This window comes from Aquila chrysaetos, chromosome 7 (assembly GCF_900496995.4).
Source record: "Aquila chrysaetos chrysaetos chromosome 7, bAquChr1.4, whole genome shotgun sequence".
Classification (NCBI taxonomy): Eukaryota; Metazoa; Chordata; class Aves; order Accipitriformes; family Accipitridae; genus Aquila; species Aquila chrysaetos.
Window position 1 is genome coordinate 7,123,879 of NC_044010.1, and position 27,209 is coordinate 7,151,087.

The following is a 27,209-nucleotide window of genomic DNA, read 5'->3' on the forward strand; positions in this document are numbered from 1 at the left end:
TGTCATGTACTGCGTGTGTTTTCCTTGGCTTCATTAGACCTATGCAGGTAAGTGATGGTTTGCTTCTGTGTGGTTTCAAATTATCACCAAAACCAAGACAACTGAGGTCACTTAGGTTTGGTGTTTTTAAAATAATTTACCCCAAATTAAATACTGGGCTTCAGCTTTGTAGGGTCACTTCTTTTTTAAATCTTTGTAATAAAGCTGGAGGAAACATTGAAATGAAAACCTCATTTTGAATTATAGTTTCTTTAAAATGTTACAGGTGTAATGTTTAGAGACATTTTTTTCTTGTCAAGATCAATAAACCAGCAGACATGCCACTAATTTAAGCGGAAAATGTTACCCACCCTTGCTCCACAGAACTCCAGTTTTGTGATTCTTGTGAGAGACACAATCCTCCTACCTCCCAGCAGATGTAGGATATGATATTCTGGGAGAGGCTGAGCATTTCTGCACTCATGTTAATGTGAGCACAAGCATTCAGCATCCTCCCCTACCTCCAGGGCAAACCACTGGCCACAGAATGCAAACTGTGGACACGTATTAGCAAAACCACTACTGTTTATCAGTGCATTGGACAACTTAAAGTAAAAATGAAGCAAATAAGGAAAGAGAGAAAGAAAAGAAAGTTTTTTATCCTTGAAACATTAATTTCAAGGGAAGTAGAAGGTACGCCTTCCCCCCGCCCCCAAGATAACCGAGGTCAAATCCAGTATGTTATCACGGAAATGCAACAGCATCTCTGTAAATAAGTGAAATCTTGGGAAACAGTAAAAGTAGTATTAAGGTTTTGGATGTTTTTAGGTGTCATCCATCGACTACAATTAAGTTGTCTTTTACACTGAAGGTGCACGACACACTGAAGCCAGTGTGAATCAGCTAAAGACCAGGTGCTGGCAGCGTAGCTGTGCCAGTTTACGTCAGCTCAATAGAATGGTGTCATTTACACCATGAAGGGAGAGCAAAGGACGTGACCCTGTCTTAACCATGTCTCTGTAGGTATTTTTGCACCTTTTGGCTTTTTGCACTGCTAGTGCACATTCATGGGAAATACATACAATTCTGATTTTAGTACAATAATAAACATTCTGATCTCTTTAAAAACTACAAATTAACAAACAGCCATGCCCATACGATGTTTGCAGAAAAGACTATACCGACATACATGAAGACCTGAAAGAGAAATCAGTTGGAAAGTGAAGGGAAATTGGATTTCACTGGAGAACTCCCAGAAAGCAAACAAACAAGGAAGAGGGGAACAGGAGGCAGAAATAATGGGGTTAAAAACCAGTAACTCTTAAACACAAAAGCTGTTATTGACACCGATGGAGAAACGCACTTCTCACAGGACTATTTTTTATCCAGACGGTGTCCGTTCAATGGGAGGAAAGAGAAAGCCGAGGTTGGGGAGCGCCAGGGAGCTGGGACGCGTGAAGGAAAGAGTTAAGGCTGGAGTCACCCTCTCTGAAATGCTCTGTGATGCTGTGCAGTATTTCAGCCCCCAGAGCCTTCCTCCTCCTCCTCCCTCCCTGTGTCGGAGTGGGGAGGAGGCGGGTTCTGCTGAGCTGTTAAATCCTGAGTGAAGTTTCCCCCATTTCCAGTGGCCACCGTTGTCTGAGGCTGGTTCGGAGCGGGGCTGGGGTTACCCTGACATTTCTGGGACCGTGGCCAGCCAAGAAGGGAAAGAGAAGAAAAGACGAGTCTTTTACAATTTGCTTTTGTCGAAGTGTGGAGAAAGGGGAAAGGGAAGTGTCCTTTTTTTTCAGCATCACATTCCTGTGTTTTTCTTCAGCCTGGAAAATATATTAATGCTGGTGCTTTCCTCTCTGGAAACAAAGGAACTAAACGGGACTGAGGAAGCAAGGAGTGGGAAGGAGGCTTGGGAAGTTTAAAAGAGAGAGACTCGGAGCAGCCTGGAGTTCCCTTTTCTTAAATGAAATCCCTGCCTGTGTGGGTAACCGGTACAGCAAAAAGGCAGACCTGCAGGTAAATGGAGAAGCAGAGATCCCAAAGGAAATTTCCGCTAACCTCATCCCACTTGTCAAGAAGGTGAAGAAGAAAGAAAGTTAAAAGACACACAGGGAGACGGACAGGCTCTGGGACCTATTGGGCTGCATAAAGATAAATCACTGGGCAGCAGCAAAGCTGTATGGCATTGGTCTCCTTTTAAAGGAAAAAGACGTGAAACCTCGTCTCTGGAAGGGGAACTTCCCTGAGAGTGTAAGTCTCAAGTCAAATTCTTGGCTTTCTGCTCTACATACCAGATCTGTGCATGTTTGCATGTGTGTATGTGAGCGTGAGAGACAGAGAAGGATGCAGATCACAGTGTCCTTTTGGATAGAGGGAGTCATGTTACAAACGGATGATCTCATTTTTGCATAAAATGATTCATTTTGTGCTTTTCAAATTATAACTGTAAACTGTAAAAAGCCACCAGGGCAGGACTGAGGGTGTAATCAACACTTTCAAATCACAAAAACTAGCCAGCCTGTGCTTTGATTTTTTTTATCACTTGCGCAAGATACCATCATACTGTTAACATCTAACTTTTTCTTTTTCTCCTCCTCCCCTCAAGCAGATTGCACAATGAACTGGAGGCCAGCTCTCAGCTTAGCCCTGCTGTGGGCAGCATGGCTAGTGTGCGGCTCTGAGAAGACAGGGAGGCTAGCGGAAAGAGGGAGCCATGGAGTTAGGAAAGTGCCCCTGGCTTACAGGGCTCCAAGCAGCCTCCTGAGAAGGTCTGGAGCATCCCTGAGGAATTCAAGCCCAAATCCCCAACACCCCGGCACCAGGAGGCATTCTTCAGCACCTCCAAAGGCACCTGCCAATCTCCTGCAAGGGGAAGCACGTTCCCAGGCCAGGGGCACGGGGACCAGAACGAGACGGGTACAGAGACTCACAGCTGCAGCCAAATACTCCAAGTCCGAGATGATTAAGGACGAAGGGATATCCTCTGCCTCACAGTCACGAGTGGTACGTTTCCCTTCAGGGTCAAGTTCCCCCAATGTCCTGGCCAGCTTTGCTGGGAAAAATCGGGTGTGGGTCATTTCTGCCCCCCATGCCTCTGAGGGCTACTACCGGCTCATGATGAGCCTGCTGAAAAACGATGTTTACTGTGAACTGGCTGAGAGGCACATCCAGCAGATTGTGTTGTTCCATGAAGAAGGGGAAGAAGGGGGAAAAGTCAGAAGGATAACCAACGAAGGAAAAATCCTGGAGCAGCCACTAGATCCTGCCCTCATCCCTAAGCTCATGAGCTTTCTGAAACTGGAGAAGGGGAAATTTGGCATGGTGCTGTTGAAGAAAACTCTGCAGGTGGAGGAAAGGTACCCTTATCCAGTCAGGCTAGAGGCCATGTACGAAGTCATTGATCAGAGCCCCATCAGAAAAATTGAGAAGATGAGGCAGAAGGGCTTCATCCAGACGTGCAAAGCAGCTGGGGTGGAGGGACAAGTGGTTGAGGAAGGCAACAATGGGGGCAGCACCCAGCCTACCCCCGGGGGTGGACATGTCCAGGTGTCAGCAAGGAAGGAGGAGCCAAGGAAGAGCAATAATCAGCCACCAAGGACCAAAACAGTGAGGAAACCGATGACAACCACAGTGGCTACTCCTCTGCCTACAGTAAGGACCACTACCCTCCCTCCCACCACCACCACAACTACCCGCGCCACCACCCGCGCAGTGACAACAGCAAGCCGGTCTACGACAACAACTACACCCCTCCCCACCACGCAGAGGACCTGGACCACAAAGTCACATTCCACCACAGAGTACCACAGGCTGCCAGTAGCCCCCGATGCCACCACGCCACGAGTCACAGGCTCTGAGGATTTCTACTCTCCTGTGTGGAAGGCAAACCGCAGGGACCGGCAGCGCGGCCACCCAGAGAAACACTCGGCGGCCACACGGAAACCAAGCAAAGCTGCCCGCTATGACAGTTTCACAGAAGTCCCAACAGCTCCCTCAGTGCACTATACAAAGGCAAATGTGGGTAGATTTAAAGATAACCGAACAGACAGAAAGGACTATAACCACAGGGACCTGAACGTCACACCAGGGCAACACAAACCAACTAAGACTAAACCACCGAAGAAGAAGGCCCAAGAAAAGATACTGAGCAATGAATATGAAGATAAATATGACCCGAGCAAGCCTGCTAGTTCCCATTTAGAGGAGGAGTTTGCAGCAGGAAATATTCCCCCAAAGAAAGGAAAAGAATCAAAGAAGCATGAGCGAATGGATAAACCTGAGAAGAAGAAGAAGAAGGACAGACCTGACAAGCTACAGAAGAGTGAGAAGCAGTCCAAGAAGGACAAAGCTGAGAAAAAGAACAAGCAGGACAAAGACCGTAGCAAGAAGAACAAGAAGGGGAGCAGGACTGAGAATGAGGATTTCCCCAAGTCCAACAAGAAGCCTTTCCTACAGCCTCCCAGGAAATCAGTGACTGACCTCCTGGAATATTTTGAAGGCAAAAGGCGGCTCATTGTAAGTAACTCATTCATTTGAATCTTATTACCTAAATGAAGTCATATCTCCCTCTTAGTGGGAATATGCGCAACAGGAAGTTTATGGTGGTTTTGCATTGTTCTTTTTTGGTGCTTTCGTTTAAGAGGTAAAATTTCTAGACCCAAACGATCATCAGATTATTTTGTTTCCAGTGGATATGTAGGTGTCAGGACCTGTATAGATATATTGATAAAATGATGTCCCAGTGTGGATTACATCCATTCATCGCTTTGGGGTACTTGCCAATGTTACCACATTTCGATGCTCAGCATGTCCTGCCAGCTGGCACACCTGTTTTATATTGGTGCTGGTGTCCTAAAACTGGAAGCAAGCCAGGTGGCTTGGCAGTACTAGTGCATGTCTGACTGAGGATATGAACAAAGGCGTATGACCAGATGCCCTAAAGTAGGATTGTTACATTTGCTATTCTTTCTGGCATTCAGATCTCCTAGACATCTTCAGAGATCCCGTGTAAACTTTATTTTGTTTTGGTTTTTTCTCCTGCTGTTTCTATTAAACTGTAACACTATGGTAAGTTTTCAAGTCTGAGAAACTCAGCACGGTCTGGAGTTAACTTGTCCCAGGGTTTAATAGTGTTGTATGTTTTTCCAACTACTTATCTAAAAAAACACTTCACCTGGGACAGGAAACAGTTTTAGCTGTAGTACAAATGTTTTTTCTGGCAGATGGCACATACCCTGAAAGGTACACTTGGAAAAACAGTTCTTTAAAAATATTATTGTGGGAGCTGGTTTCTTGCAATTATTCCACTGCAAGCTGGCCTGTTTCACAGTTATTGTCCAACAGTCAGCATCACAAACATAGCTTTGACTTTCATGCCCCATATTCCAATACAAATAGCTAAGATGCCAAGCTAAAATTTCAACCATTGGAATTTAATTAATCATTCTGCTGATGATTCACAGACCTGAGCAGAAGGCAGCTTTCTTCTCCCCCTCCCCATTCTTCCAGCTGTAGGGACTGTGCAGAGGTAGTAGACTTGCATTCCCCAACATGTTGGAAATGGAGAAAAGCCATATATTTGAAAAATTTGAACTTGACTGAGTTTTGCAAATAATGCCTATTAGTTACTTGTTAACTAATACTTAGCCAAATCAAAAGCTCAGAGAGAGAAACTGCACACAAGTTTGGAATCTCTGAAATTTGGTCATATATCTCAACACTGTGGCTTCCAAGAATATGTGTAGCATCAGGACAAATAAAAACAAATTTGAAAAAAGAGCCAAAAGCAGAGCTTACAAATGTCAGGCTGCTAATTCATTACACCAACACAGTCCTGGCAACTTAAAGGACAGTCTGAAATTTGAACCTTCTGATACTAGGCCACATCTCAGCTGGCTCTCCAAGAAAAGAGTTGCACAATCTCAGGCTGTCAAGCCAAAACTCACTGAAGACAAATGATTATGCCACGCTGCACTTCACTTTTCCAGTATCTAATACCATCCTCAGCCTGCTTGCTCTGAAGTTTCTTGGAGAATAGGTTTGATTTGGTCATCAGCAAAAGCAGTGACTGAACTCTACTATCTCTTCGCCATGCATGGCACGTGGAAAACAAAGAACTTCTCAAGCTTCTTTGAATCCATGCATGTGCCTATTTGCATCCCTTCCTATCAAACTGTTCAGTTCCCTTAGGATCAGTCCTTCCAGCTAGATGAACTCTGTCATTCATGAATCTTCAAACTCCCTCTCTAAAGAATTACCCCACACTGCTGCAGAAGTGGCTCTACCTCAGTTATTCTCCATTGCTTTGCTATACTTTTATCTTTCAGCCGCTTCAATAGACTGGCTCCCAAGGACATTGTTTCAGTCCTCTCCCAAAAGTTTTTTGAGAGGGACGTGAGTTTTTAAGTCCTACACCTCACTAAGGATTTCAGATTGCAGATTGCAGTGTGAATTTCAAACATCCAGAATTTTGAAGGCTATTCTGGGTTAAGTTCAATTAATGAGAAATATAGGACCCAGCTGCAGAAACTGAAAAAATGTACGGGTTTTGAGTCCTGCAGCCCCACCGCTCTATAGTGGGGCTTTTACTGCAGCCTTACTAATGTTGAGAAGTCTTGGCTTTGTGACTTCGGGTTTTTTGTTTATTTCTCTGTGGTGATGAAATGCTGACCGACAGTTTATATATAACACTCCATTTATACCCACATGCACATATATAGACATGCACATGCACACACATGCATGTGAATACACATAGATACAGTGTATATACTACACTGTTAAAACTGTTAACTGTTTACTGTTAAAACAGTCCTGGCACAAAGCTTTGATACAAAGTTTGCTTTGCCTCTTAAATGTTCCCCGCTTTGTTCTACAAGGTTTGATAAAGTAGATCAAATTCAGACTTGACTGTGCATTCCTGCTTATGGCCTCCAAAACTAGGACGACAACACAAACCAATGGTCTGGTTTTGATCTTGGTCCTCAAATCCTTTTCATGATCCTTTTTTCATTTGAAGCATTTCTATGCCATTTAAAAGCAACGTATTACATGTTATGGCCCAGAAATCAAATCCTCTTTGTGTCGGACTCTCATTCACCTTCATGTCCCAATGCTGTAGTCATGCCAGGGGGCCTTTGCATAAATGAGAGTCAGATCTTATAAGCTCAGAAATGCCTCTTACATTTCAGTATATTGATGAACTGGATTTATAAGGAGTAAATCATAAAAATTAGCCTCCAGGCCCTACAAACTTAAGAAGACAGCTAGAAGATGATTGTACCTGTTACAGACTAAAGCATAAGTTTGCTATTGAAGGATTCTGGTGATTATTTATGACCTTAAACCATAAAATTTGGATCCTGATTCTAACTCCCTTTGTGTTTGGGGGATCGATGGCAGGTGCTTGACTGCAGTTCACTGCTACCAGTTAGAATGATTACATTGCTAGAGCTGTGGCATTCCTCTCCACCTTCTGCTGGAAACTGCTGCATAGGACCACTGCATGCTGTTACACACACACCTTCCCTGGAATATTTGCATCTCAGTCACTGACAAAGGATCTAAATTGTGTGCTGTAAACTTTTAAAAGTTAAAACTTTGCAATTGTTAGGAGGCTTTGAAATAAATACTATTAACTGTAGAGATTTTTACACTTTTGTTGTTGCAATTATTCCTACTCCTGCTCTTCCCCCATAGCCGTGCCTTCTCAGCAAATGTAAGTCCTGTAAGACATCAAAGTGGCTTAGAACAAACAAAAGCTAAATCAGCAATTTTCAGATGAGGTCACAATGGCCTTAGCAAGTCTTCAGGGTCTTCTTATATGGCCATCAGTTACGTAAGTATTCATATAGCCCTAGTTGTCACCCCTTGACAGTTAGAACAGCCACTGGGAGCCCTGCCTGGACCATGAGATGAGGCCAGAGCAGCTGCTCTGCCATGTTCCCAGTGCTCCCACTGTTAGTGAGTAGAAGGAATCCTAGATTCATGGCACCACTGAAGGCCGTGAGGGAGACCTGGTGGGACTGGCAGGGCAAGGGATAATAGGCGAGTACATGGTTTTCTGTAAAATCCAGTGCTGTTTCTTCTACCAGCACTGTGGAGAGGCAGCGGAAGAGCTGGTGCCACCAGCTGGCCGTGCTTCCTAAGGTTTTCCTGTGGCTGGCTGAACACCTTTGGGTTAGGCCTGGGCCTAAAGCTACACTCCAAACACAAATAAGTAAAAAAAGGCTACAGAGCTGTCAATAGCTCTATGGAAAAGGAAGCCCAGTTTGCACACAGTGACTAGTTCTCCTTCAGTAAAATACTCATCTGCTTCATTCCTTATACTAAACAAGCTCTTTTGTCTCTGCCACCAACCAGCTGATCACAACCCCCAAGGCGGACAACACCATGTATGTACAGCAGCGAGATGAATATCTGGAGAGCTTCTGCAAGATGGCAACGAGGAAGATCTCAGTCATTACAATTTTTGGCACCATGAACAACAGCAGCATGAAAATTGACCACTTCCAGCTAGGTTCTTTTTTTTTAATAATTTCTTTCCATCTCGTGGTCACAATACAGACAGCAAAGGGAGAAATCTCCCCAGCTTGGGTCAAGATCTAAACAAGATCATTTGTTGTGGTCCACTTGCACTTTTGAACCCATTCCTCCTCCTTCCATGCTAACTACCCCTCTTTTGTATTTACATAAGTGTCTCTGGTATTTTCCATGTTTAGGCTTCCAGTGCTGTAACTTGAGCACCTTCAGCTTGCTTTGTAGGAATTCTTAAAGCCAGTAAAACAGTGAAACAGTGAAAAAGCAGAAAAATGTGATGAGGGCACAGGACAGAAAGAGGAAATTAGTCTCAGCTCTACCAATATCTTGAATACCAACCTCACTGTCTAACTGAACGGCTACCCTAATACAATGCCCCCCTGCCCGCCCCACCTTGGTTTTTGCAAGACATCAGCCATGGGTGGCTAGATACTGGCTAGCATGATTTAAACACTCCTTAAAGAAGCTGGCTGTTGTCATGAAGGAGATTGGGGGTGGGAAATGCTGAAGGGAACTGTTTGAGATTATATTCAAAACTTGGCCCAAGTTAATCCTGTTTTGAAGTTCAGCATCATTATCTCCCCACTCTGCCATGTAACATTTTCTCACACCTTTCCACTCCTCACAAGGGCATGGAAAAAGCTTCATTTTTCGGGGGCATGCACTGGCTAAACCCAGAACAGAGAGAAGTGTGCTAGTAAGACTCCTTGCTGCGAGTTCCTTTCCTTCCCAGGATCAGCTTTCCTGGTCTTAAGAGCTGATTTTGATATGTTCACAAAGTGAGTATTCTCCTCCACAGGAAGAGGAGGAGAGGGAGGTGGGAGGTCCAAGCACATTTTCCCCTCTGTACTGGTAAACAGATATTAATTTAGAAGATTTCAACCATAGCCTCTAGGTATGGACAACCTTACAAATTTGTACCAGCATACCTGATATTAAAAGGTTTACCATTTGAAGTCCTATCGCCTCTCTTTACCCATAAAGCAAGATACCCACCAGTGTGACTGCTTATTGCTGGCTATTGTAAAGAGGTTCATCTCATTGAAGCCAGAGGTTTTGGAGGCACTATAAATCAGACTATGTAGGACTTGCAAAGTAGCTCATTCAGCCATATTTAGTACCACCTTCTTTACATACAGAGTTCCCATATAGACGGGTGACACTGGTCATCCATCCCTCTCAGGCAGCTTTGAAACAACTGGTGTCAGTGTTCAGGTCCTGGGGAAGCACCCACCAAAGCCAGTGAGAACCCTTCCTTTCATAACAGTAGGGTTTGGACAAAGACTTCACGTCACAGTCCAGCAAAGCACTTAAGCTTAGGTGTCTCTTGAATCATGTAAACAATCTCATTGCTGTTTGCGTCTAAAGGTTAATACCACCATGAATGCTTTGCTGGACGAAGGCAAAGAAATAGTATAAAAGCTGCTAGTTTTGCTTATAAGTCCACCACATCTTTCCTCTGGAAGTTCATCTGGTTTTACCAGACCTTGGAAAGAGATGTGTGATGGAACAGAAAGCTCAGGAGCACACCAGCTCCAGGGTATTTCAGGTCTGGCATACAACAGGCCACAAGATCACAGATTTATGTCTGGTTTCCAGCCGTGCCTTTACTGCTCTCAGAGAGAGAGCACCTAGTGGGGGCCCAGGTGCCTTGTGCCTTGTGTCCCTGAATGACTGTAAGTCACAAATCCTGCCAGACTGTCCATTTGTGCACCTCTGTAACAAATCTGGAGCAGTACAGAATTTTCCATATCAAGCCAAGGTTAGTCAAGGTCACTTTTTGTGTACCTAGACCCATCTGCTTGTCAGTGGACTGTTTAGGATTATATTTAGCTCCAGTCTGGCTAATAAACAGACATTTACTCTGACATAGACCATACTCTTTCAGCCTGTTCCAAACTTAATCTACACTCAAACTTTCCCCAAACCACACAAGTGTATATAACAGCTGAATTGTCACAGGAGGAATTAACTTCTTGAAGAAAAGCCATAGTCTTAGAAGGGTGTAAGTTAAACCTTACATGAAGTTCACCTTACATTTTTGCCCGAAACACCAAATCCTGAGCCTTTTAAAAAGTTTAAATAATACAAACATCTTTCTATTCTACCTCCCCTTCTCCTCTACCCTTCCTGTTTGCATGGCCTCTTCATGGCTTACTCTCTGTGAGCACCAGAGGCAGCAAAAGCTCCTAAGAAACATTTTGTTCACGGTGTTTATGCTGTAGTGAGAAGCCTTAGCACCCAGCATGATGGGGTCTACTGGTAGTGCTGCATCTCGGGACTGAAATACAAATGACAACAACAGAAAAGTCCACAGAAAAGACTTTTCACTTGAAATTTCAAACACATTTAGAAGTAGTGAATGAAAAAGAGCTCATTAACACTGTTTGGCCAAGATCAGCTCATACTGAAACCAAAGAGCATTTCCCAGTTTCCCACTGGAATGACACAAAACCGAGTGTCACTGCAGAGGTCTTCTCATCACCCTGAGTTTGCCATGTGGTCTCTTTTCCCCAACTCATGGGAACAGGGCTTTAGTCAACTAAACACTAGTCCCAGGCCACCTACTTTACAATCAAAGCCAATACCTAATCTATTAGGCCACTGTACTGCTACAACAAACTGCTGAACTTCTTTGCAACCTCATTTGAGTTATTTCTAAAGAGTAACTCATCTCCCCAAGCTGTCTAGCTGCTAAAGACGTATGGATAAAAGTTTCCATACTCTTTCAAGTGACCTTTCTAGAAAGAGCAAAGAGAACGAGGACTTTGCAGGTAGCAGCAGACAGTCTCAACTCCCGTTATTGTTCATGCTGATCCCAGATGTACTTTATGAGGTGGAGGTCAGGGACAAGTAGTGAATTGGCAAGAGGCAATTAGATTAACTTCTTTTTTTTCTCCCTAGAAATCACTTCCAAGTTTGAAAGGCAGGCCAGCCTTTGTGGTATTATTCCCCCCCGCCCCGCAACATTTTTCTGTATCACTCTTCTAATTTAATTTTCTTCTTTACATTATAAGTTTTGAAAGAAAATCTCCCAACAATGAAACTCTAAAGCGCTATCTTCATGTTGATATCTAGAGTCTTTAAAACAGAAGAGTGCTATGGGTCAGCTGGTCTAAGGTACTGCACCATACAGCTGTTTTCCATCACATTTCACACTAACATCTTTTGCATTACTCTACCTCTATATAGCCCTATGAGATAGTCTTTGGTTTTGTAGGGAACTGTTTGCAGGCAGAAGTATGAATTTTTGGTCTATGTTTTAATGGTCATGCTTGCCATTAGTAACATGTAAATCTCACTTATGAAGCATTGGTGCATGATTTACATATGTTTTACGAAGTGAATAACCAATTAGCACATCCAGCAACCCATCCAATGGGGAATTTATAACATTGCCTACAATTCTTTACAAAACTTTCAACTGAGGTACATGTAACCATGTAAAACCATAAATTATATCTATAGCTTGATTAGTATAACCATATTTTAACATTTGCTGGTTTGTTAGGGTTTTTATTCTGTAAGAAGCAGGTCCAAGGTATGAAACCTAAAGGTCAAGTTCTGATTCAGACATTTTCCCAAGGTTTTAATTCAGAAGTTTCGTTCAGTCTATTACACAGATTGGACCTACTGCAAAATTTGATCAGTATGCTCCTTAAAGGCTATGGATGTTTAGAAAATTATTTTAAATGCCCTCTTGTATAATGAATGAAATCTTTTCTGTTGCTGTGTGCTCAACCCAGATCAATTCATCTCATCTGTATTTGCTGGTGAATAATGGTGGAGCAGGCGACTGGAAAGTTGTACCTCTGGATTCTAGCTCTTGATCGGCTGTCGCGTCTCTGTTTGACTTCAGGCAGGTCACTTAAGCTGTGGCTCTGATTTCTACAAGAGGATATGAATATTTATATTCATAGTGGTGTCACAGGGCATAAGCAAGTAACGTTTGCAGAGAGGTCTTCGGTGCTCAGGTGACATTTCACTTTGTGTGTGATTTAGCCTGTCTTTAGCTTTCCAGGCCCACAGTTGCAGATGGAGGACAGTGTTCCAGCACTGTCGCAGTTGTATAGCACTGTGCTGGATGATACAGCTGAGGATGAGCTGATGACATGGCCCTTATACACCCTGGTTCCGGGGGAAGAAAGAAACCTCAGTATCTCCACAGGCTTGTCTTGTACATGCTTCAACTGTCTTCAGAGTTCTTTTTTTCCTCAAGCGTTTCTGAATGTTTTCTTAGGGTAGAGCAGTGAGTAAGTACAAATCATTCTCAAAATTACGTTTTTTTCCTGTCAGGGTGCTAGAATGGGAAATGAACATCAGCAAGCAGATGGAGGAGTGCCACAGCAGGGTATATAGAGTGAGCTGAAGAGCTAGGCCTGCAGTATTCAAGACACATTAAACAGTTTCTGGTTTCTTGTTGTCACTAAACCTCCCATGTAATTTTTTAAGACTGGCAAGGTTAACTCTAGTGTCCTGGCCAACCTCAAGCTGTTCTAGCTATATTTTACTGATCCAAATTCTCTATGCTGTTTCATTTGGATATGGTGCTTTCCAGCTCCTGTCCTAAATTGTTGAACAGTTTCTATTTTCTATTCTGGAAGTAGCTGCATTTCAGGAGCTGGTGAAATGATTAGTACATGCATATACATGTATAAGCATATTGAAAAAATCCGAAAGATCTTTCCAGGAAAGAGCAGCCAACCAAGATTTTTCAAAAGTAGAAATGTTGAATACTGAAGTGCATGTGCCCTAGGATAGACTGATTTTCAAAAAATATGGGGATTGAAAACTGGACAGTTAAAAGCCATAGTGCCATACTGATATTTTTTAATAACTTGCCTATGCAGCAGGAAGAGGGATTCTGGGACATGAATTTCCCCCTTTCTTTCAAGGTGAAATTAAAGGCAGAGTGCTGTGTGATTCCATCCATGACTATTTTTCTTTCTCCTTTGTCTCACATTAAGATAATGAAAAGCCCATGAAAGTGATAGAGGATGAAGATCTTGTGGACCAGCAGCTCATCAGTGAGTTGAGGAAAGAGTATGGGATGACCTACAATGACTTCTTCATGGTGCTGACGGACACTGACATGAAGGTCAAGGTGAGGGTTTCGACTCTTTGAAAGAAAAGGCATTGAAAACATATGAAAAAATTGAAAAATTTTAGGAAATTATACTACAGGCTTGCACGTGAGGCACATAAGAGACTGATGCAGGACTTGGTCATTGCTGGAGGACAAGAAAAAGGACAGTAAGAGAAATTTTCAGGAATTAGGTAGTTATCTTCATTTTCCGTAGTTAGGGGATTTCAGGAATTGTGGGTTTCTGCTGGGATGGTGAGCTGACACCATGGGAACAGGACCCTCCACTGGCAGGGGTTTTAATGTAGTAGCTGGCATTATAAAACACATAGTTTGGCTGCTCAATGGGATGACAGCACATTGCACATGGACAATGCTCTAACTGAATGGCCTTACAAAAGAATATAATGACAATTTGTTGCCTGCAATGGCCTGGCCTTATCACATTGGGCAAATACTGAAAATATACCACTTCCAAAGAGCAGTCTGACTGCAAAACCAGTAATATTTTCCGTGGTTTCTAATCTGTTTCAGGCCTTGTTACCTGTGTGTAAATAGGAATACTTGAATCTCTATATATCCTACAGCGCTGTGATACATGCAGAAAGACTGCTAATATGTGCATCCTTTTACCCATCTGTTCTTTTTTTCTTAAAAGCAATACTATGAAGTACCCATAGCAATGAAGTCTGTGTTTGATTTGATCGACACCTTCCAGTCACGAATTAAAGACATGGAAAGACAGAAAAAAGAGGGCATTGTCTGCAAAGAAGATAAGAAGCAATCCCTTGAGAGTTTCCTATCCAGGTATTACCTTCTGTTCTTATCTGCTGCTAGTTCTAATAATTATTGTCTTATTGGAAAAATACCCATCCAACTATTTCTGTGATTTTTTAGTATAGATTTCTCAGTATATACAGTGTTAAGCAAATACAGAGAAGTAGCCATAGCTGAATGCAGTCTTCTACAGAGCACTGGAAGTCAGGATGCATGTTGTGTTTCCAGACTCACTGCATATTCTTTGGACACTAACTTTCTGTACCTCAGTTCCCCCATCATGACACGGAGATAATAACGCTGATTTGCATTAGAAGAGCAAATAAGGACTAATTCACAGATTAGTGAACACAGCTCAGTGTTTTGAATGTATGAAGCATAGCGTTTATGTGCTTCAATCATCAACCATCACAATCTCATTAATCTCATTTTAATCCCTTCCATGTAGCTCGAATCAGTAATTAATTCTCTGTAACTTCCTTCTTATCCTGCTTGAGATAACAGTTGGTCTTTGCCAGTATTAGTCATGCGTATTACTAAACGTCTTGCAGATGTCTCTTGCAAAATGTTTGAGAGACCTTCTGCAGAAAGACAGTTTTGTTCATGCAATCTTTATATGCCGTGTTACTGCTCTACCTGCAAGACCTGAATTCCAGGCAATAAACATGTTTGGACTGTGGGAATTCAGATCCACAGGAGAGCTCTGCAGCTATAGCCCTCTCTGTTACAGGATAATTTACATGAAATTAGGGTACCCCATCACTCTAGGCTTTACATGTTACTACTGCATCTTCCTCACCTACTATCAGAATCCATGGGAAGACACCGTTAATGCCAGATGGCTATAAAAATAAATGAGGCGGCATGATGGATTATGACTTGAGGAGGAAAGGAGCAACAGGTAAATGATTAGGTTGTTGGTTCATAAATATTTTAAAATTCGATGGCCACTTCAACAGAAAGAGAACCTTTAACAAGATCCACCCCACCCACCTCACCACCTCCTGTTTAGGTCTTAATGATTCATCCTCAAGACCACCAAGAGAACCACAGTTTGTAAACAGCTGACCAACACAAGAAAGAGCTTGTATGCTGGAAAGTGACAGACCCCAAACCTTCTTTGCTTGGAAACAGCCCTAGTAAGAAACACACATTAGAAAAAGAAGCAGGAGAAATGCACAAAATTGCATCTATAAACAGAACTGCCACTGCACAGAACACATTTGTTGTCTGTGAAACAAGCATTGGGCTTTAAATATTGGGTGGATTTCACTAGCCATATTAACCGGCCAGACTCCCAGCAAGATTCATTCCAGCTTTGTCCAAGATTATCTTCCCAGCTGAACAAGAGTCCTGGCATCATCTCCCCGGTGTTGCTCATTGGGAAGGTCAGTTATAATAATGCAAATACTGTTCTTAAGAAGCCTGGCTGGCATGAGACCATGAGAGCCAGAGCTGGCTTGAGTAATGTTTAAAAGCCACATTTATCAGGAGGAGATCCTTGAGTTTGGGGAGGGGGGGGGGGGGAGAGTCCCCCTGTAACATCAAGACACTTAGCTGTGCTGCTCTCTGGCCTCACAAACAAGAATGGGATGCAAAATATGTAGAAGAGGAAGAAAGGATGCACCCAGAGAAGGGTCTGGCAGATTTGTCAGTACAGGAGTATTGGCCTGTGGCTTCTGATGTCAGAAACAAGTATTGGTGAACTAACAGCTGTGAAGGACCAACTGAATTAATTTCTCAGTAAGATGTAGCCCCAGACAAACACACCAAGTATAGGGATTGCCTGGGGCAGAAGGATAAATGAGTGGCTGTCAATCCTTTTCAACTCTGTGCATCTCCAATGGAGATACTCAAAAAACCAGAAAGGAATTAAGAGTATCTTAAAGCAGCTCACAGATAAAATTTCATCCTGATTTGTGCCCTAGACAAAATATGATCCAATGTTTACATTCTCAGTCACAGTTTATAGGTAGCCAGGTGCCTTTGCTATATAAAATATCACACAGATTATTTTTTTCCCCATTTTCAGAATAACAACACAAAACTTCCCCCCTTTCCTTAATGTCACATGTGATTCTTAATGCTTCTCATTACTATTGACATAACTGTATACATACGCCCATGTCTCTCTGCTGTTCCTCCTGGGCAAGGTTAAAATTGGGGAGCTTTGCTTTTCAAGGATTTACTTTTTTAATTATAAAAATACACACAGTATCAGCCAGTCAACAAGACAAAGACACCAGTATCCCCTGCTCTTTCAGCAACTTCTTCTGTGACTTTGAGCAAGTCCCACCATATTTTCTGCTTCTCTCACATGGAACAGAATTGACACATTGCATTAGCCTTTATTTTGAGATCTTTACATGGTGCTGCAGAAAGGCAGGCTATTATTATAACAGAGTAACATCTGCATCCATTTAAAAGATCATTTCCTGCTATAAAAATACCCCTGCAGCTTTGCAAATTCCTATAAATCTGATTTATTTAGATTTAGTGGAAAAGTACCTTTATTCAAAAAAGGGGTTGTTTGGAGAGTATTAAACCCCCCTATAGTTAGAATTTTTAAAGGTTTCAAGTGTCCTTATGGCATTGCCTTTCCTTGAGACGACAACAGAAGGTGCTCCTGGTGCAAAAGTTTGGTTCGATAGGGCACCCCATATTAAAGAAATACCCAAGATTTATTTTATTGCCCCATGCATGCCTTATATAGCCACAGGCTCACACAACCACATACTTACAAACAAGCTCAGATTTAAAGCCATGTTAAAGGTATTTTGAGCGAGTGTGGTATAGAAGAAAAAGAGGTCAGTGAATATTTACACAAAAGTATGAGTTATGTCTGAAATGAAGATACACCCTAATTCTCAGACAGCCCTTGGACTGCAAAATAACTGTGCAGTTCCAGCAGTGGTGAATGACGTAAAAGCTAAATGTCTAGTGAGAAATTCTACAGGAATCTTTCTTTCTCTTGAATATACACTTCTCAGCATTGTTGTAATTGCTGAAGGGGGCTTTGAGCAAAGATCATAAGCTTTGCAGTGTTTGTTTGGCAAAGCAGCAAAACTACAGATGTTTCTTTGAGACTTTTGGAGTTGTAAAATTCCAAACAGGCTTTATCCTCTCCCAGTGATGGATAGAACTGGGGAGATCTCCCATCCAGCTGTTACTTAGAAGTTGTGAGAGGTATGACATATCTCAGCCTACAGAGAACAAAAATGCTGAGAGGACTCGAGTCACGTGTCATGACCGTGCCCTGTCGCACTCTCTTCCCTTTCCAGGTTCCGATGGAGAAGGCGGCTGGTGGTGATCTCTGCTCCCAGTGATGAGGACTGGGCTTATTCCCAGCAGCTTGCTGCTCTCAGTGGACAAGCCTGCAATTTTGGTGAGTCAAAAGAAATTATACTCTTGCTCCCCAAACCCACATCCTTCCTGGTGATGTGATGGATTCCTTTGCTCAAGTCTGAAGCTAGACAGTCTGAGGAGTCTGACAACTGAAAAGTTTGCCATGGCTACTCCAAATCCAAATAGAAAAGATTGTGCTAAGCAGGTAGTTCGGCATACACTGACAGCTAAGACAGCTAAACAAAATGTTCCCTGGAATCATTTGTGTGAGGCAGAAAAGGTTAGCACTCCAAAGCTTCTCTTCGGGATTGTACTTCAGGAGATCAAAAGTATTTTCTTTTTCTCCCTGCACAAATTAATGACATAAGTACAATGCTTTGGGAAGGGCAGATCCTCTAATACCCAGCTCAAACTGGGCCAGGTATCAGGGAGATGCATGGAAATCAGGCTCTTTCTTTTCCTTCCTGCTTCATTGCCAAAACCTGTAAAAATATTAATGGAAGCCACTTTAATCCAATAAGGACCCTCCCAGCCCCCTAACTAGGTACTTAAAATCCAACCACATAGTCAGTGGAGAGAGATGGGCTCCTCCAGGAGGCAATTAAGAGCAAGACCCAGAAACACTCTTCTGCCTTTCCATTATGAAGTGCAGAGAGACTCATTCCTTAACTTAGGTTCCTAGCAATGCAAATACCATACAGGGCCTAGACTTGACTCCTACAACAGAATGAAACAGGTCCCATTCAAAAGCTGCTATTTCAATACACTTCAATTATGCCTGAAGGGAGATCTGCACAGTATCACTGTTTATTCATAATCACCTGGCTTTCATTCAGAGCATCAGCAGCATCTCATTTGGTAACTACCAAAGTAAACTGTGACATGGACCACTATAAAATGCTTTCTGAAGAACAGAATGGAACCAAACCAGCTAATTCTCCCCACCCCTTGCTAGGGACAGCTTGAAGGAGATCCAGCGAGTTTCTAAAGCATTTGTCCTCAATGGGTGTTGTAATTAAGTGATAAGTTTTCCAAGCATCTTACCTCCAAGTTGTAAAAACAGTTGCACCAAATATTTTGTAGATTGTACAGACTCGTGTTACATGAACAGTTTCTACAGCCTCTAAGGTCTTTCTTCAAAGCAGAGGCAACAGTCCAAGCCTCTGCCCAGAACAAATGAAAGAAGTGTATACCTGTCATAAGCCATTCCCCGCAGTCATTTGGAGTAACTGTGATAGGTTATATTGCCTCTAAATACTTTGCTGCTGTATGACAAGCAAGAGCTTTACTAGTGAACAGAACAGTGCAGAAACATTCTGAATTTGGGGAATGGCCTCTGCAACTTACTGGCATGTCTGATGCTTGTATCCCTATGCTACAGAACCACACCAAATGCTGTTGTCCTTGTGACACTAGCAACAGCTTTTATGCAACTGATACCACGTTTACTCAACACACTAGCTTATCACCACGTTTGGGACAGGTGGTGTGACTGGCAGAGACTCCATAGAAATCAGTAACTCTTCCTCCTAGAGGTCTGGCTGAGACTGGCCCCTAACTTAGCACGCACAGACCTGGCTGATGAAACTGAAATCTGCCCAAAAATGAGCAGAAAGATCTGGTCTGACTCAAAACCTCCTTCATTTCCTCCACAGGTCTGCGCCATATAACTATCCTCAAATTGCTAGGACTTGGAGAAGATATTGGAGGTGTCTTAGAGTTGTATCCCATTAATGGTAAGTGACTGTTTCCAGTTTCTTCAGTACTACCCATGAAGGGCATTACATAATGCTGAGTGTTTCTTTGCTGTAATTTCTTTAGAGGGACGGGTATGACTGTGTTTTTCTCTTTTGTTTTGTTTCTTTTAAGAAAAAAGATGACACAAAAGCAAACAAAAAGCCTTCTTGGTATTCCTATGCGAAACATTATATAGCTTCTTCAGGACAGAAAAGCCCAAATAACATCTGGAAGTCATCTCGCATCTTCATCTCTCACCTAAACATACAGTCCCAAGTACACTCCTGTGCCTGCCTTGCTGTCAAAGACATAGGGATGTCTGTGCCTTTTACATGCTCAAGAGTAATAGACAGACTCAGCAGATTCTCTTATATGGCTACCTCATTCATCTTCATAGAATGGTTTGGGCCGGAAAGGACCTTTTAAAGATCATCTAGTCCAATCCCCCTGCCATGGGCAGGGACATCTTTCACTTGATCAGGTTGCTCAAAGCCCTGTCCTATCTCACCTTCAACACTTCCAGTGATGGGACATCCAAAACTTCTCTGTGCAACCTGTTCCTGTGTTGCACCACCCTCATCCTAAAAAAACCTCTTCCTTATACCTAATCTAAATCTACCCTCTTCCAGTTTAAAACCATTACCCCTTGTCCTGTCTCTGTGGGCCCTGGTAAAGTCTTTCTCCATCTTTCTTACAAGCCCCCTTGCAAGTATTCCACTTGCATCCCAGCAGGCTACTTCCAGTAGCTATTCTTAGGAGATCTCACTGTCAGGATACATTTCAAATGCTACAGGTTCCTCTACCACCTAATCCCAACAACTGCCTCCATCAGTGGAGGAACAAAGACAGGAAGGAGCTTATTTATCCCATTACTGTTCCTACTGCTCTGTACATGAAAGCATCCTAGTCCTTCTACCACATATAACCACTAAGTCCATGCCTAAGAAGGAATAAGAACAGAGGAAGCAGATGTCATACTCCTTCCATGAACACTCTTGCAGCCTCCGCTTACTTTTCACCAAAGGACTTCATGACCTTGGTTATAGTTCCTATTTGTTAAGATCAACAGATCTCTTTCCAATTTACTTGTCTAATCTCCCTTTGAATTCACATTAACTTCTAGCATGTGTCCTCCTGTGAGAACCTCTACAGATCTGCAAGGTACCTTTTATTTGTCCTGAACATGGCCCCTATGGCTTTGTTTGATAGCCCTTATCACTTTTGTGGGGAAAAAGGTAAACTTTTAATCCTTATCCATCACTGCAGTGACATTCACAGTCCTGTAGACCTCCCCCCAACCCATTTATTTTACAGACTGCAGTCTCTACTTACTTGGTCATTTCTCATAGTTTATCCCAAACCTATGATCAACCTTGCTGCTCTTCCGACTTTTCTCCCCAGTTCTACCATATTCTTTTGAGGTGAGAGAACTAGAATTTCATGCAGTGTTCAAGATGCACACAAACAACAGGCTTCCACAATGGCATAATAATACTCTGTTTTGGTTTTTATTGTTTTCCTCATGTTTTGCAACATCTGTTTTGGCTTTTGACCATTAGTGAGCACTGAACTAGCCTATCATGAAACTCTTTTTCATAGCCCTAAGATCTCACTACCAAGTGGTAATGGTCAGACTTCACCATTTCTTATGTGGAATTAGCAAAATTTTCAACATGTCCACTATTTTACTTCAATCTGAACAGAATTTCTTCCATCATTTTATTAACCAGTCACACAGTTTTACAAGGGTCTTCTGCAATGCTTCACAGTCATCCCCTGCCCTTACTACTCTGAGTATCTCCACACCCTGAGTACACTTCCTCACACCTTATGTGTGTCTTTTACAAATACATTGAACAGCACCGGTCCCAGCACAACCAACTGCGGAACTTCACTGGTGACCTCCCTCTACTCTAGGAACCGATCATTTACTCCCACCTTGTTTCTGCCTTTCAACCAAGCTATCAAAAGTTCCTTTTGAAGCCTTCTGGAAATCCACATAGCCTGTATCAGCCAGACCACCCTTAGCCACCTGCCTGCTGACCTCCTTCAGAGAAATTCAACGAGTTTGTAAGGCAGGATGCCACTTTGTAAGAGTCCCGTTGCCAAGTGTATATACGTATATACATATATATAGGTGTCCACTGATCCTAGCTGTCTTTATATTTTCTACTTATTTACCCAGCACAGACTTCATGCTTACAAGCCTGGAGTTCATCAGATTTGCTCTAGAACATGTATTTTAAAGAGGACATGACATCTACCACATCCCATATCTCATGTATCATGACAGTTCAAGAGTGAGACTCTATACTGCCATTAATGACCCAGCAAATTCATCCTGCAATTCTTCACACTATCACACTTCAGTCCTTGTGATTTCTTTCACTGTGACTATTTTTCACATACACCTTCTGCATTATGTGAACCAGTGACCCAAACTGCATAGAAGCCAGAGAAGCGCATGTGTGTTGGGTGACAAAAAGGTGTGCCACACTAGCAGCTTCAGTCTAGAGAGTAAAGACAAATTTACTAAGCCTAACAAAACTGTTAAAAATACATCTTTAGTTCACAGTGGAGCAGTTTCATTTTGGAACCAGGAAAACCTGAACTTGTAAATGACAAGAATCTTACATTGCCAACTCTTGGGCTGTATCCTATCTCAAGTTGCTAACTCACTTACCTACAAACCGTCATCATTGCGTAAACAAAATATCAACGCTGTTTTTATGTCATCACTTTCTAGGAAGCTCTGCTGTAGACCGAGAAGATATCCCAGCTAATTTGGTGAAAGACATTCGAAATTATTTCCAAATTAGCCCAGAATATTTCTCAATGCTTCTAGTTGGGAAAGATGGAAACGTCAAATCCTGGTATCCTTCTCCAATGTGGTCTATGGCAATTGTGTATGATCTGATTGATTCCATGCAGCTTCGGCGACAGGAAATGACAATTCAGCAATCGCTCGGCATGCAGTGCCCAGATGATGAGTATGGTGGGTATGGTTATCATAGCTATCACCAAGGATACCAGGAAGGTTACCAAGATGACTACCGTCACCACGGAAATTACCACCATGGATATCCATACTGAAAAGAGCAACTTAGCCTCCAACTGCCCCATGTCTGTCTTCTAATAGCTATCCAAGCAATAGGTGGCCGGTTGCAGAAAGTCTTCCCAGGCCACCCAGATATCCATGCCTCGTTCTTCCACTGTTCAATTAAAGGACTTTGGTCATTTGCCTTCTCAAAAATGCAGAAGCCTTCACAGTGAAGCAATTCAAACCAGTAGTATTGAAGCTTTAAACAATAAAGACTCCTTTATATTTTTAAGCCTTTAAAAACAAAGGTGATCAGCAGGTGCTGTTTGTATTAAAACCAAACCCACCCCCCGCCACAGCCCCAGTCCATGGACACTACTGTAGGGCAGGACTCAAACTGTCCAACAAATATTGCAATGCTCTTTTTAGTATTTTTTTCTAAGGAGAAAAAAATTAAGTATATTTATTGGAAAGTGAGATTGCATTGTGCTCATGAAGAGAAGCAAAGAATCACACTTCAGGACTTTCCCAGAAAAGGAAAATTTAAGAAAGAAGCATGGGGCAGGCTCTTTAATAATAACAATAATAACAATAAAACCCTTTTGAAGTACCTTGTCTAAAAAACCAGCATCCCTTTTACAGTGCATTAACATTGTAATTAGCTGACTTTATCAATGAAAATAAGAATTTATGGCTATGGCAAGATTTGTTCCAGTACAATACAATGTAAAGTTATTAACTACAAAGCTTGCTGCATGGCCATTTATTCTTTTAATTGGGGTCCCTGTTCTCTTAGGTCCTGCCCACCTGACAGTTAAATCCAAGTTAATGAGAGCTAAGTGGAAACATCAACCATAGTTAGCATTGTCTGAAATACAGAAAACTGAAAAGCATTATTTTCATCAGAAAAAAAGGAAAAAAATTCTCATTCATATATATTTTAAATGAGTTGTAACTAGCTCTCTATAACAATGTTTTTAATTAAACTATTGCTCTAAATTTCAAATTTCCTTCTACCTCTTCTTCACATACCCTCCCCCATGAAAAAAAAAAAAAAAGACTAAATGTTTATAAAACTACTTGGAAATAATTTGGTCTGCTACTAAACCAGCTCTATTTCTCCCACACTTTCCAAAATGGTTTTCTTCTCTCTTTTCATTGGTGTCTTCGGCCATTGGATCTGCTGCACCACCCTACTCCTACTGAAATCAGTGGCAGGAACTGCATGCATAGCCACACTTTCAACACCATTTGGATTAGATTTCTAAACATTAAAGAGCCAGCAGAAAGATTCAGGAATGTCCTGAAGTGAAGGTATCATGCAAGCCTTCATAGAGGCACAGTGGTCACTTCTAATGTCGAAGGCATGCCCGACCAGTCACATTCCTTTTTATAATCCATGACATGGGTGCACATCATGTATAGATACATGCAAGAGGGCACTCTTACTAGGTTTTGCGATCACAGCAACAGCACAGGAATAGGGAGAAACTACAGCTATGTGCCAGAGCATGCCCCACAGTTTGAGTTTTAGCATTTTCCTGATTCTTTTATTTTGGCCCAGACGAAAACAGAACTGGGTAAAGCAACAAGTTCACTCAAAGCCAGATGCTTTCTTTAGAAACTTGGTCACAAAAGGTCAGACCTTGCTTGCCCTTCTGAATGTCAGAAAGGCAGAAAGATGTGGAGGTCACAGGGCCTGGTCACTTTTTCCTTAGCTTTACAAACCTGGTCACCCTCTGGGGCAGGCTACCCTCCGTATCACAAGGTCTAGTCAGCACAGGGTACAGCTCCCAACTTACCTCTCTCAGGTGACTGGAGCTAAGTGAGGGGATGGTAGGCATTTGACAGAACCATTTTGAGAGGACTCCTACCCGCAGAGAGCTTCCAGGTTCTCATTAACTACAATACTTCCACATCTGAAAGCAGTGGACACAGAAATTCAAAAAACCAAAGAGGAGCTATGAAAAAGAATCACAGAACTGGTTTCTAGAAGAAAATGGGAGGTCCCATATCTCAGTTTTAGAAAACAAGTGCTTATTGCATCAGTGTATGAAGGTCAGCTGCCTAACTTTCTTAGCCTAAAGCAAAAGCTGAGGAAAGTATACCAGATATCTAACAGCCACCTCCTGTAGACAAAAAGAGAAACATCTTTAGGGTGTTTTCTTTCAGGTGTTCATTTCAACTTTTCTGTAATCTTGTATTTTCGTGTAAAGTCTTTAAATGAAAGCCCTTTTAACTCACATTACAAATCATGGAAACTAAATGTCCTGTGCTGAGCAGGAAGAGACAGTTAACTTACAAAAAAGAGTGCAACACCTGATCCAAATTGCTTTTTTTTTTTTCCCCTCTCCAGAATTCATTGTGCAAGTACCAAACCCAGCATAGGCATTCAGTGGGAGTTGCATTAAAAAGACAACTCCAAACAAGTTGTCCACTTTAAGGGAGGTTGGGATGGGCTCTTAACCAAAACTACACATTCAAATATCCATAGAATTTGAGGAAGACTCAGTATTATTCTACATTCTGGTGCTGATTCCTGCCTTCATTACAAACTGGCTCAAAATTACCAGAAACTTTTAGCAATGAATTAAAATCCTGATTTTGCAACCTACCTCTCCCTATGGAAAACTAAAAGCAAAGCCTGAAGGAACACCAAGCCAAAAAATCCTTTCAACAGAAACATACAGTTATCTTAAAGACTGTAAGCATTCAGGAGCTACTATACTCCAAATTAAGACTTCATTTTTCAAAACACAAATCAAATCCAAAGCACTGGATCCGTCCCTGCAGCATCACTCTGAGGACAGACTTACTGAAATGAAGGTCCTATTTCTACAGCTCTTAGTGGGAAGATTCCACATGATAAAGAATAACTTTTTTCTTATACATGGGATTTGATTCAGCTCCAAGATGGCTGTTTTCATCCACAGGCTGTCTTTCAAGCACCATGGCTCTGTTGCTACATTCACAAAGTAGCTGAAATTAACCAAAATAAATATTGCTTTAATTGGCTTGTTATAAACAAGAGAAACACGAACACACTTCTCTTCCTGGGAGGTTCTGTGAACTATTTCCTCAAACCTGGAAGGAGGAACATAACATCCTCAGCAGCAATTAAGTTCAAATGTTTGTGAATTTGGGTTCTAAATCACAGCTTAGAAAAAGCTCTCTGCCCGATGTATTTATTGAAGACTGTGTGCCAAACTAATGTTGCTCTCCAAAAATCTCCTCATAAATTTCCCTGTTGTTATTTGAGGAGAAAATTAGTAAGCTTTCCAACATGGAGTAGGTCAACAACCATACAGGGGAAACACTTAATCAAGTGGGATTCACATAATCTATTTGAAACATGTAACTCCATAGAATAGCTTCCCCTTGCTAACCAGGGCTGCTCTCCAGCTGACAATCATTTACAGTCACTTCCTCTAACAAATCCCATGTACACACTAAATTTGACTATTGCCATGGAAGGTACAGCTGCACAGAATTGCATGGTTATACTTTTGGGTTACTTTACACACTTTTTTATTGCTAAGTTGATGCAAATCCTTACCCATTTTTAGACAGCAGTTAACATTCCTGTTGCTGCAAAGGGGATATACAGTTCTCCTCCATTATGAAAAGAAACCTGCCTGGCCAATCCAACAGAATCTCTCTGAGACCTCCAACCTGAAGGCAACAGAAAGATTTCTACACGTTAGACAGGACCAACTCTACAGCACAAGTAAACGCTTGGATCAACAGTTATATACCTGGTATCTTTGTGCAATCTAAGACTTTGGCAAATAAGACAAGCATGATAGCATCGGTGAAATTTATAGAGGGAAAAATCGTTAAGCAGGACAAGAGCTGAAAGCAAGAACTAAGTGCACTTTATAAAATCTGCAGATCAGTCATTTCCATATCTCATTTCTCTTAATGCAGATACTCAGGCAGGAAGGTCAAACATATGGTTTTTAAGACATTCATCTTTGGTTTGATGCCCTGTCATTAGAGGTATGAGGCTGATTTCTATGTTCTGACTTAATGCAAGGCAAAGCTCTCTGGAAAAGTTAATGTAAAAAGCTACTGCTCATGTAAATGCAAAGCAATCTAAAGCTAACAGTACTTTCACTCTTCTTGGAAATACCTGCTAAAGTTGGTAGCTATGATTTAAAAAGACAATGAACTCAGGCAGGTATATATTGCAAAGCTGTATGTAATGGAAAAAAAATGAAACTGTCTTATTGCAACTAAGTCTTTAACAGTTTGAGCTTTTTTTTTTTTTTTTGCGTTTAAGTTTCATTTCCCAAAATAGGACATCATAAACCAATGAAGACCACGTTTCTGGAATTTACATTGAAACATGCTTTCTTATTCATTCTGTACAGGTGCAAACAACTAGGATTGCTTTTGTTGAAATGGCCTACTACACAAGCACAATGATATTAGCTGTAACAAATCTTTCATTGACAACAGTAATTTCACTCTGTACAGTTATTCTTAATATATGCTAGAAAAAGTTAATACTCCCAGAAAAAAGAAATGAGAATAATAATTTTAGATTCATAGTTTATAACTTGACAGTCATTGGCCACATATGGAAAGAGGCTGCCCCTCTTGATGGATCAATGACAGGAGGTATGTTAATTAATATAGCAATGAGCCATCAATACAGGATGCATAAGTAAGCTGTTATACACAGAGCCTGGAAACAGGATGGCAGAGGGGAAC

The 27,209-nt window shown here is 41.9% G+C and overlaps 1 protein-coding gene across 2 annotated transcripts; it reads left to right on the top strand.

The window, feature by feature from the left end:
- The first annotated feature begins 1,541 nt into the window (after positions 1 to 1,541).
- Positions 1,542 to 26,732, top strand: CCDC80 (coiled-coil domain containing 80). Of its 2 annotated transcripts, none has more exons than XM_030019793.2 (8): positions 1,542 to 2,223; positions 2,579 to 4,488; positions 8,335 to 8,491; positions 13,479 to 13,615; positions 14,253 to 14,401; positions 17,653 to 17,756; positions 19,372 to 19,452; positions 22,200 to 26,732. In XM_030019793.2, the coding sequence occupies exons 2-8, from the start codon at positions 2,590 to 2,592 to the stop codon at positions 22,544 to 22,546; spliced, it is 2,874 nt and encodes a 957-aa protein (XP_029875653.1). In that variant the 5' UTR covers positions 1,542 to 2,223; positions 2,579 to 2,589; the 3' UTR covers positions 22,547 to 26,732. The 2 variants fall into 2 exon arrangements, with proteins under 2 accessions (XP_029875653.1, XP_029875652.1); XM_030019792.1 differs by having other exon boundaries at positions 2,582 to 4,488.
- Positions 26,733 to 27,209: the final 477 nt, after the last annotated feature.

Bases quoted from the DNA above. Each gene is read 5' to 3' on its own strand.
- CCDC80 (XM_030019793.2), top strand. From the start codon at position 2,590: ATGAACTGGAGGCCAGCTCTCAGCTTAGCCCTGCTGTGGGCAGCATGG. The intron at 4,489-8,334 runs GTAAGTAACTCA...GCCACCAACCAG, and splicing joins AAGGCAAAAGGCGGCTCATT to CTGATCACAACCCCCAAGGC. The intron at 19,453-22,199 runs GTAAGTGACTGT...ATCACTTTCTAG, and splicing joins AGAGTTGTATCCCATTAATG to GAAGCTCTGCTGTAGACCGA.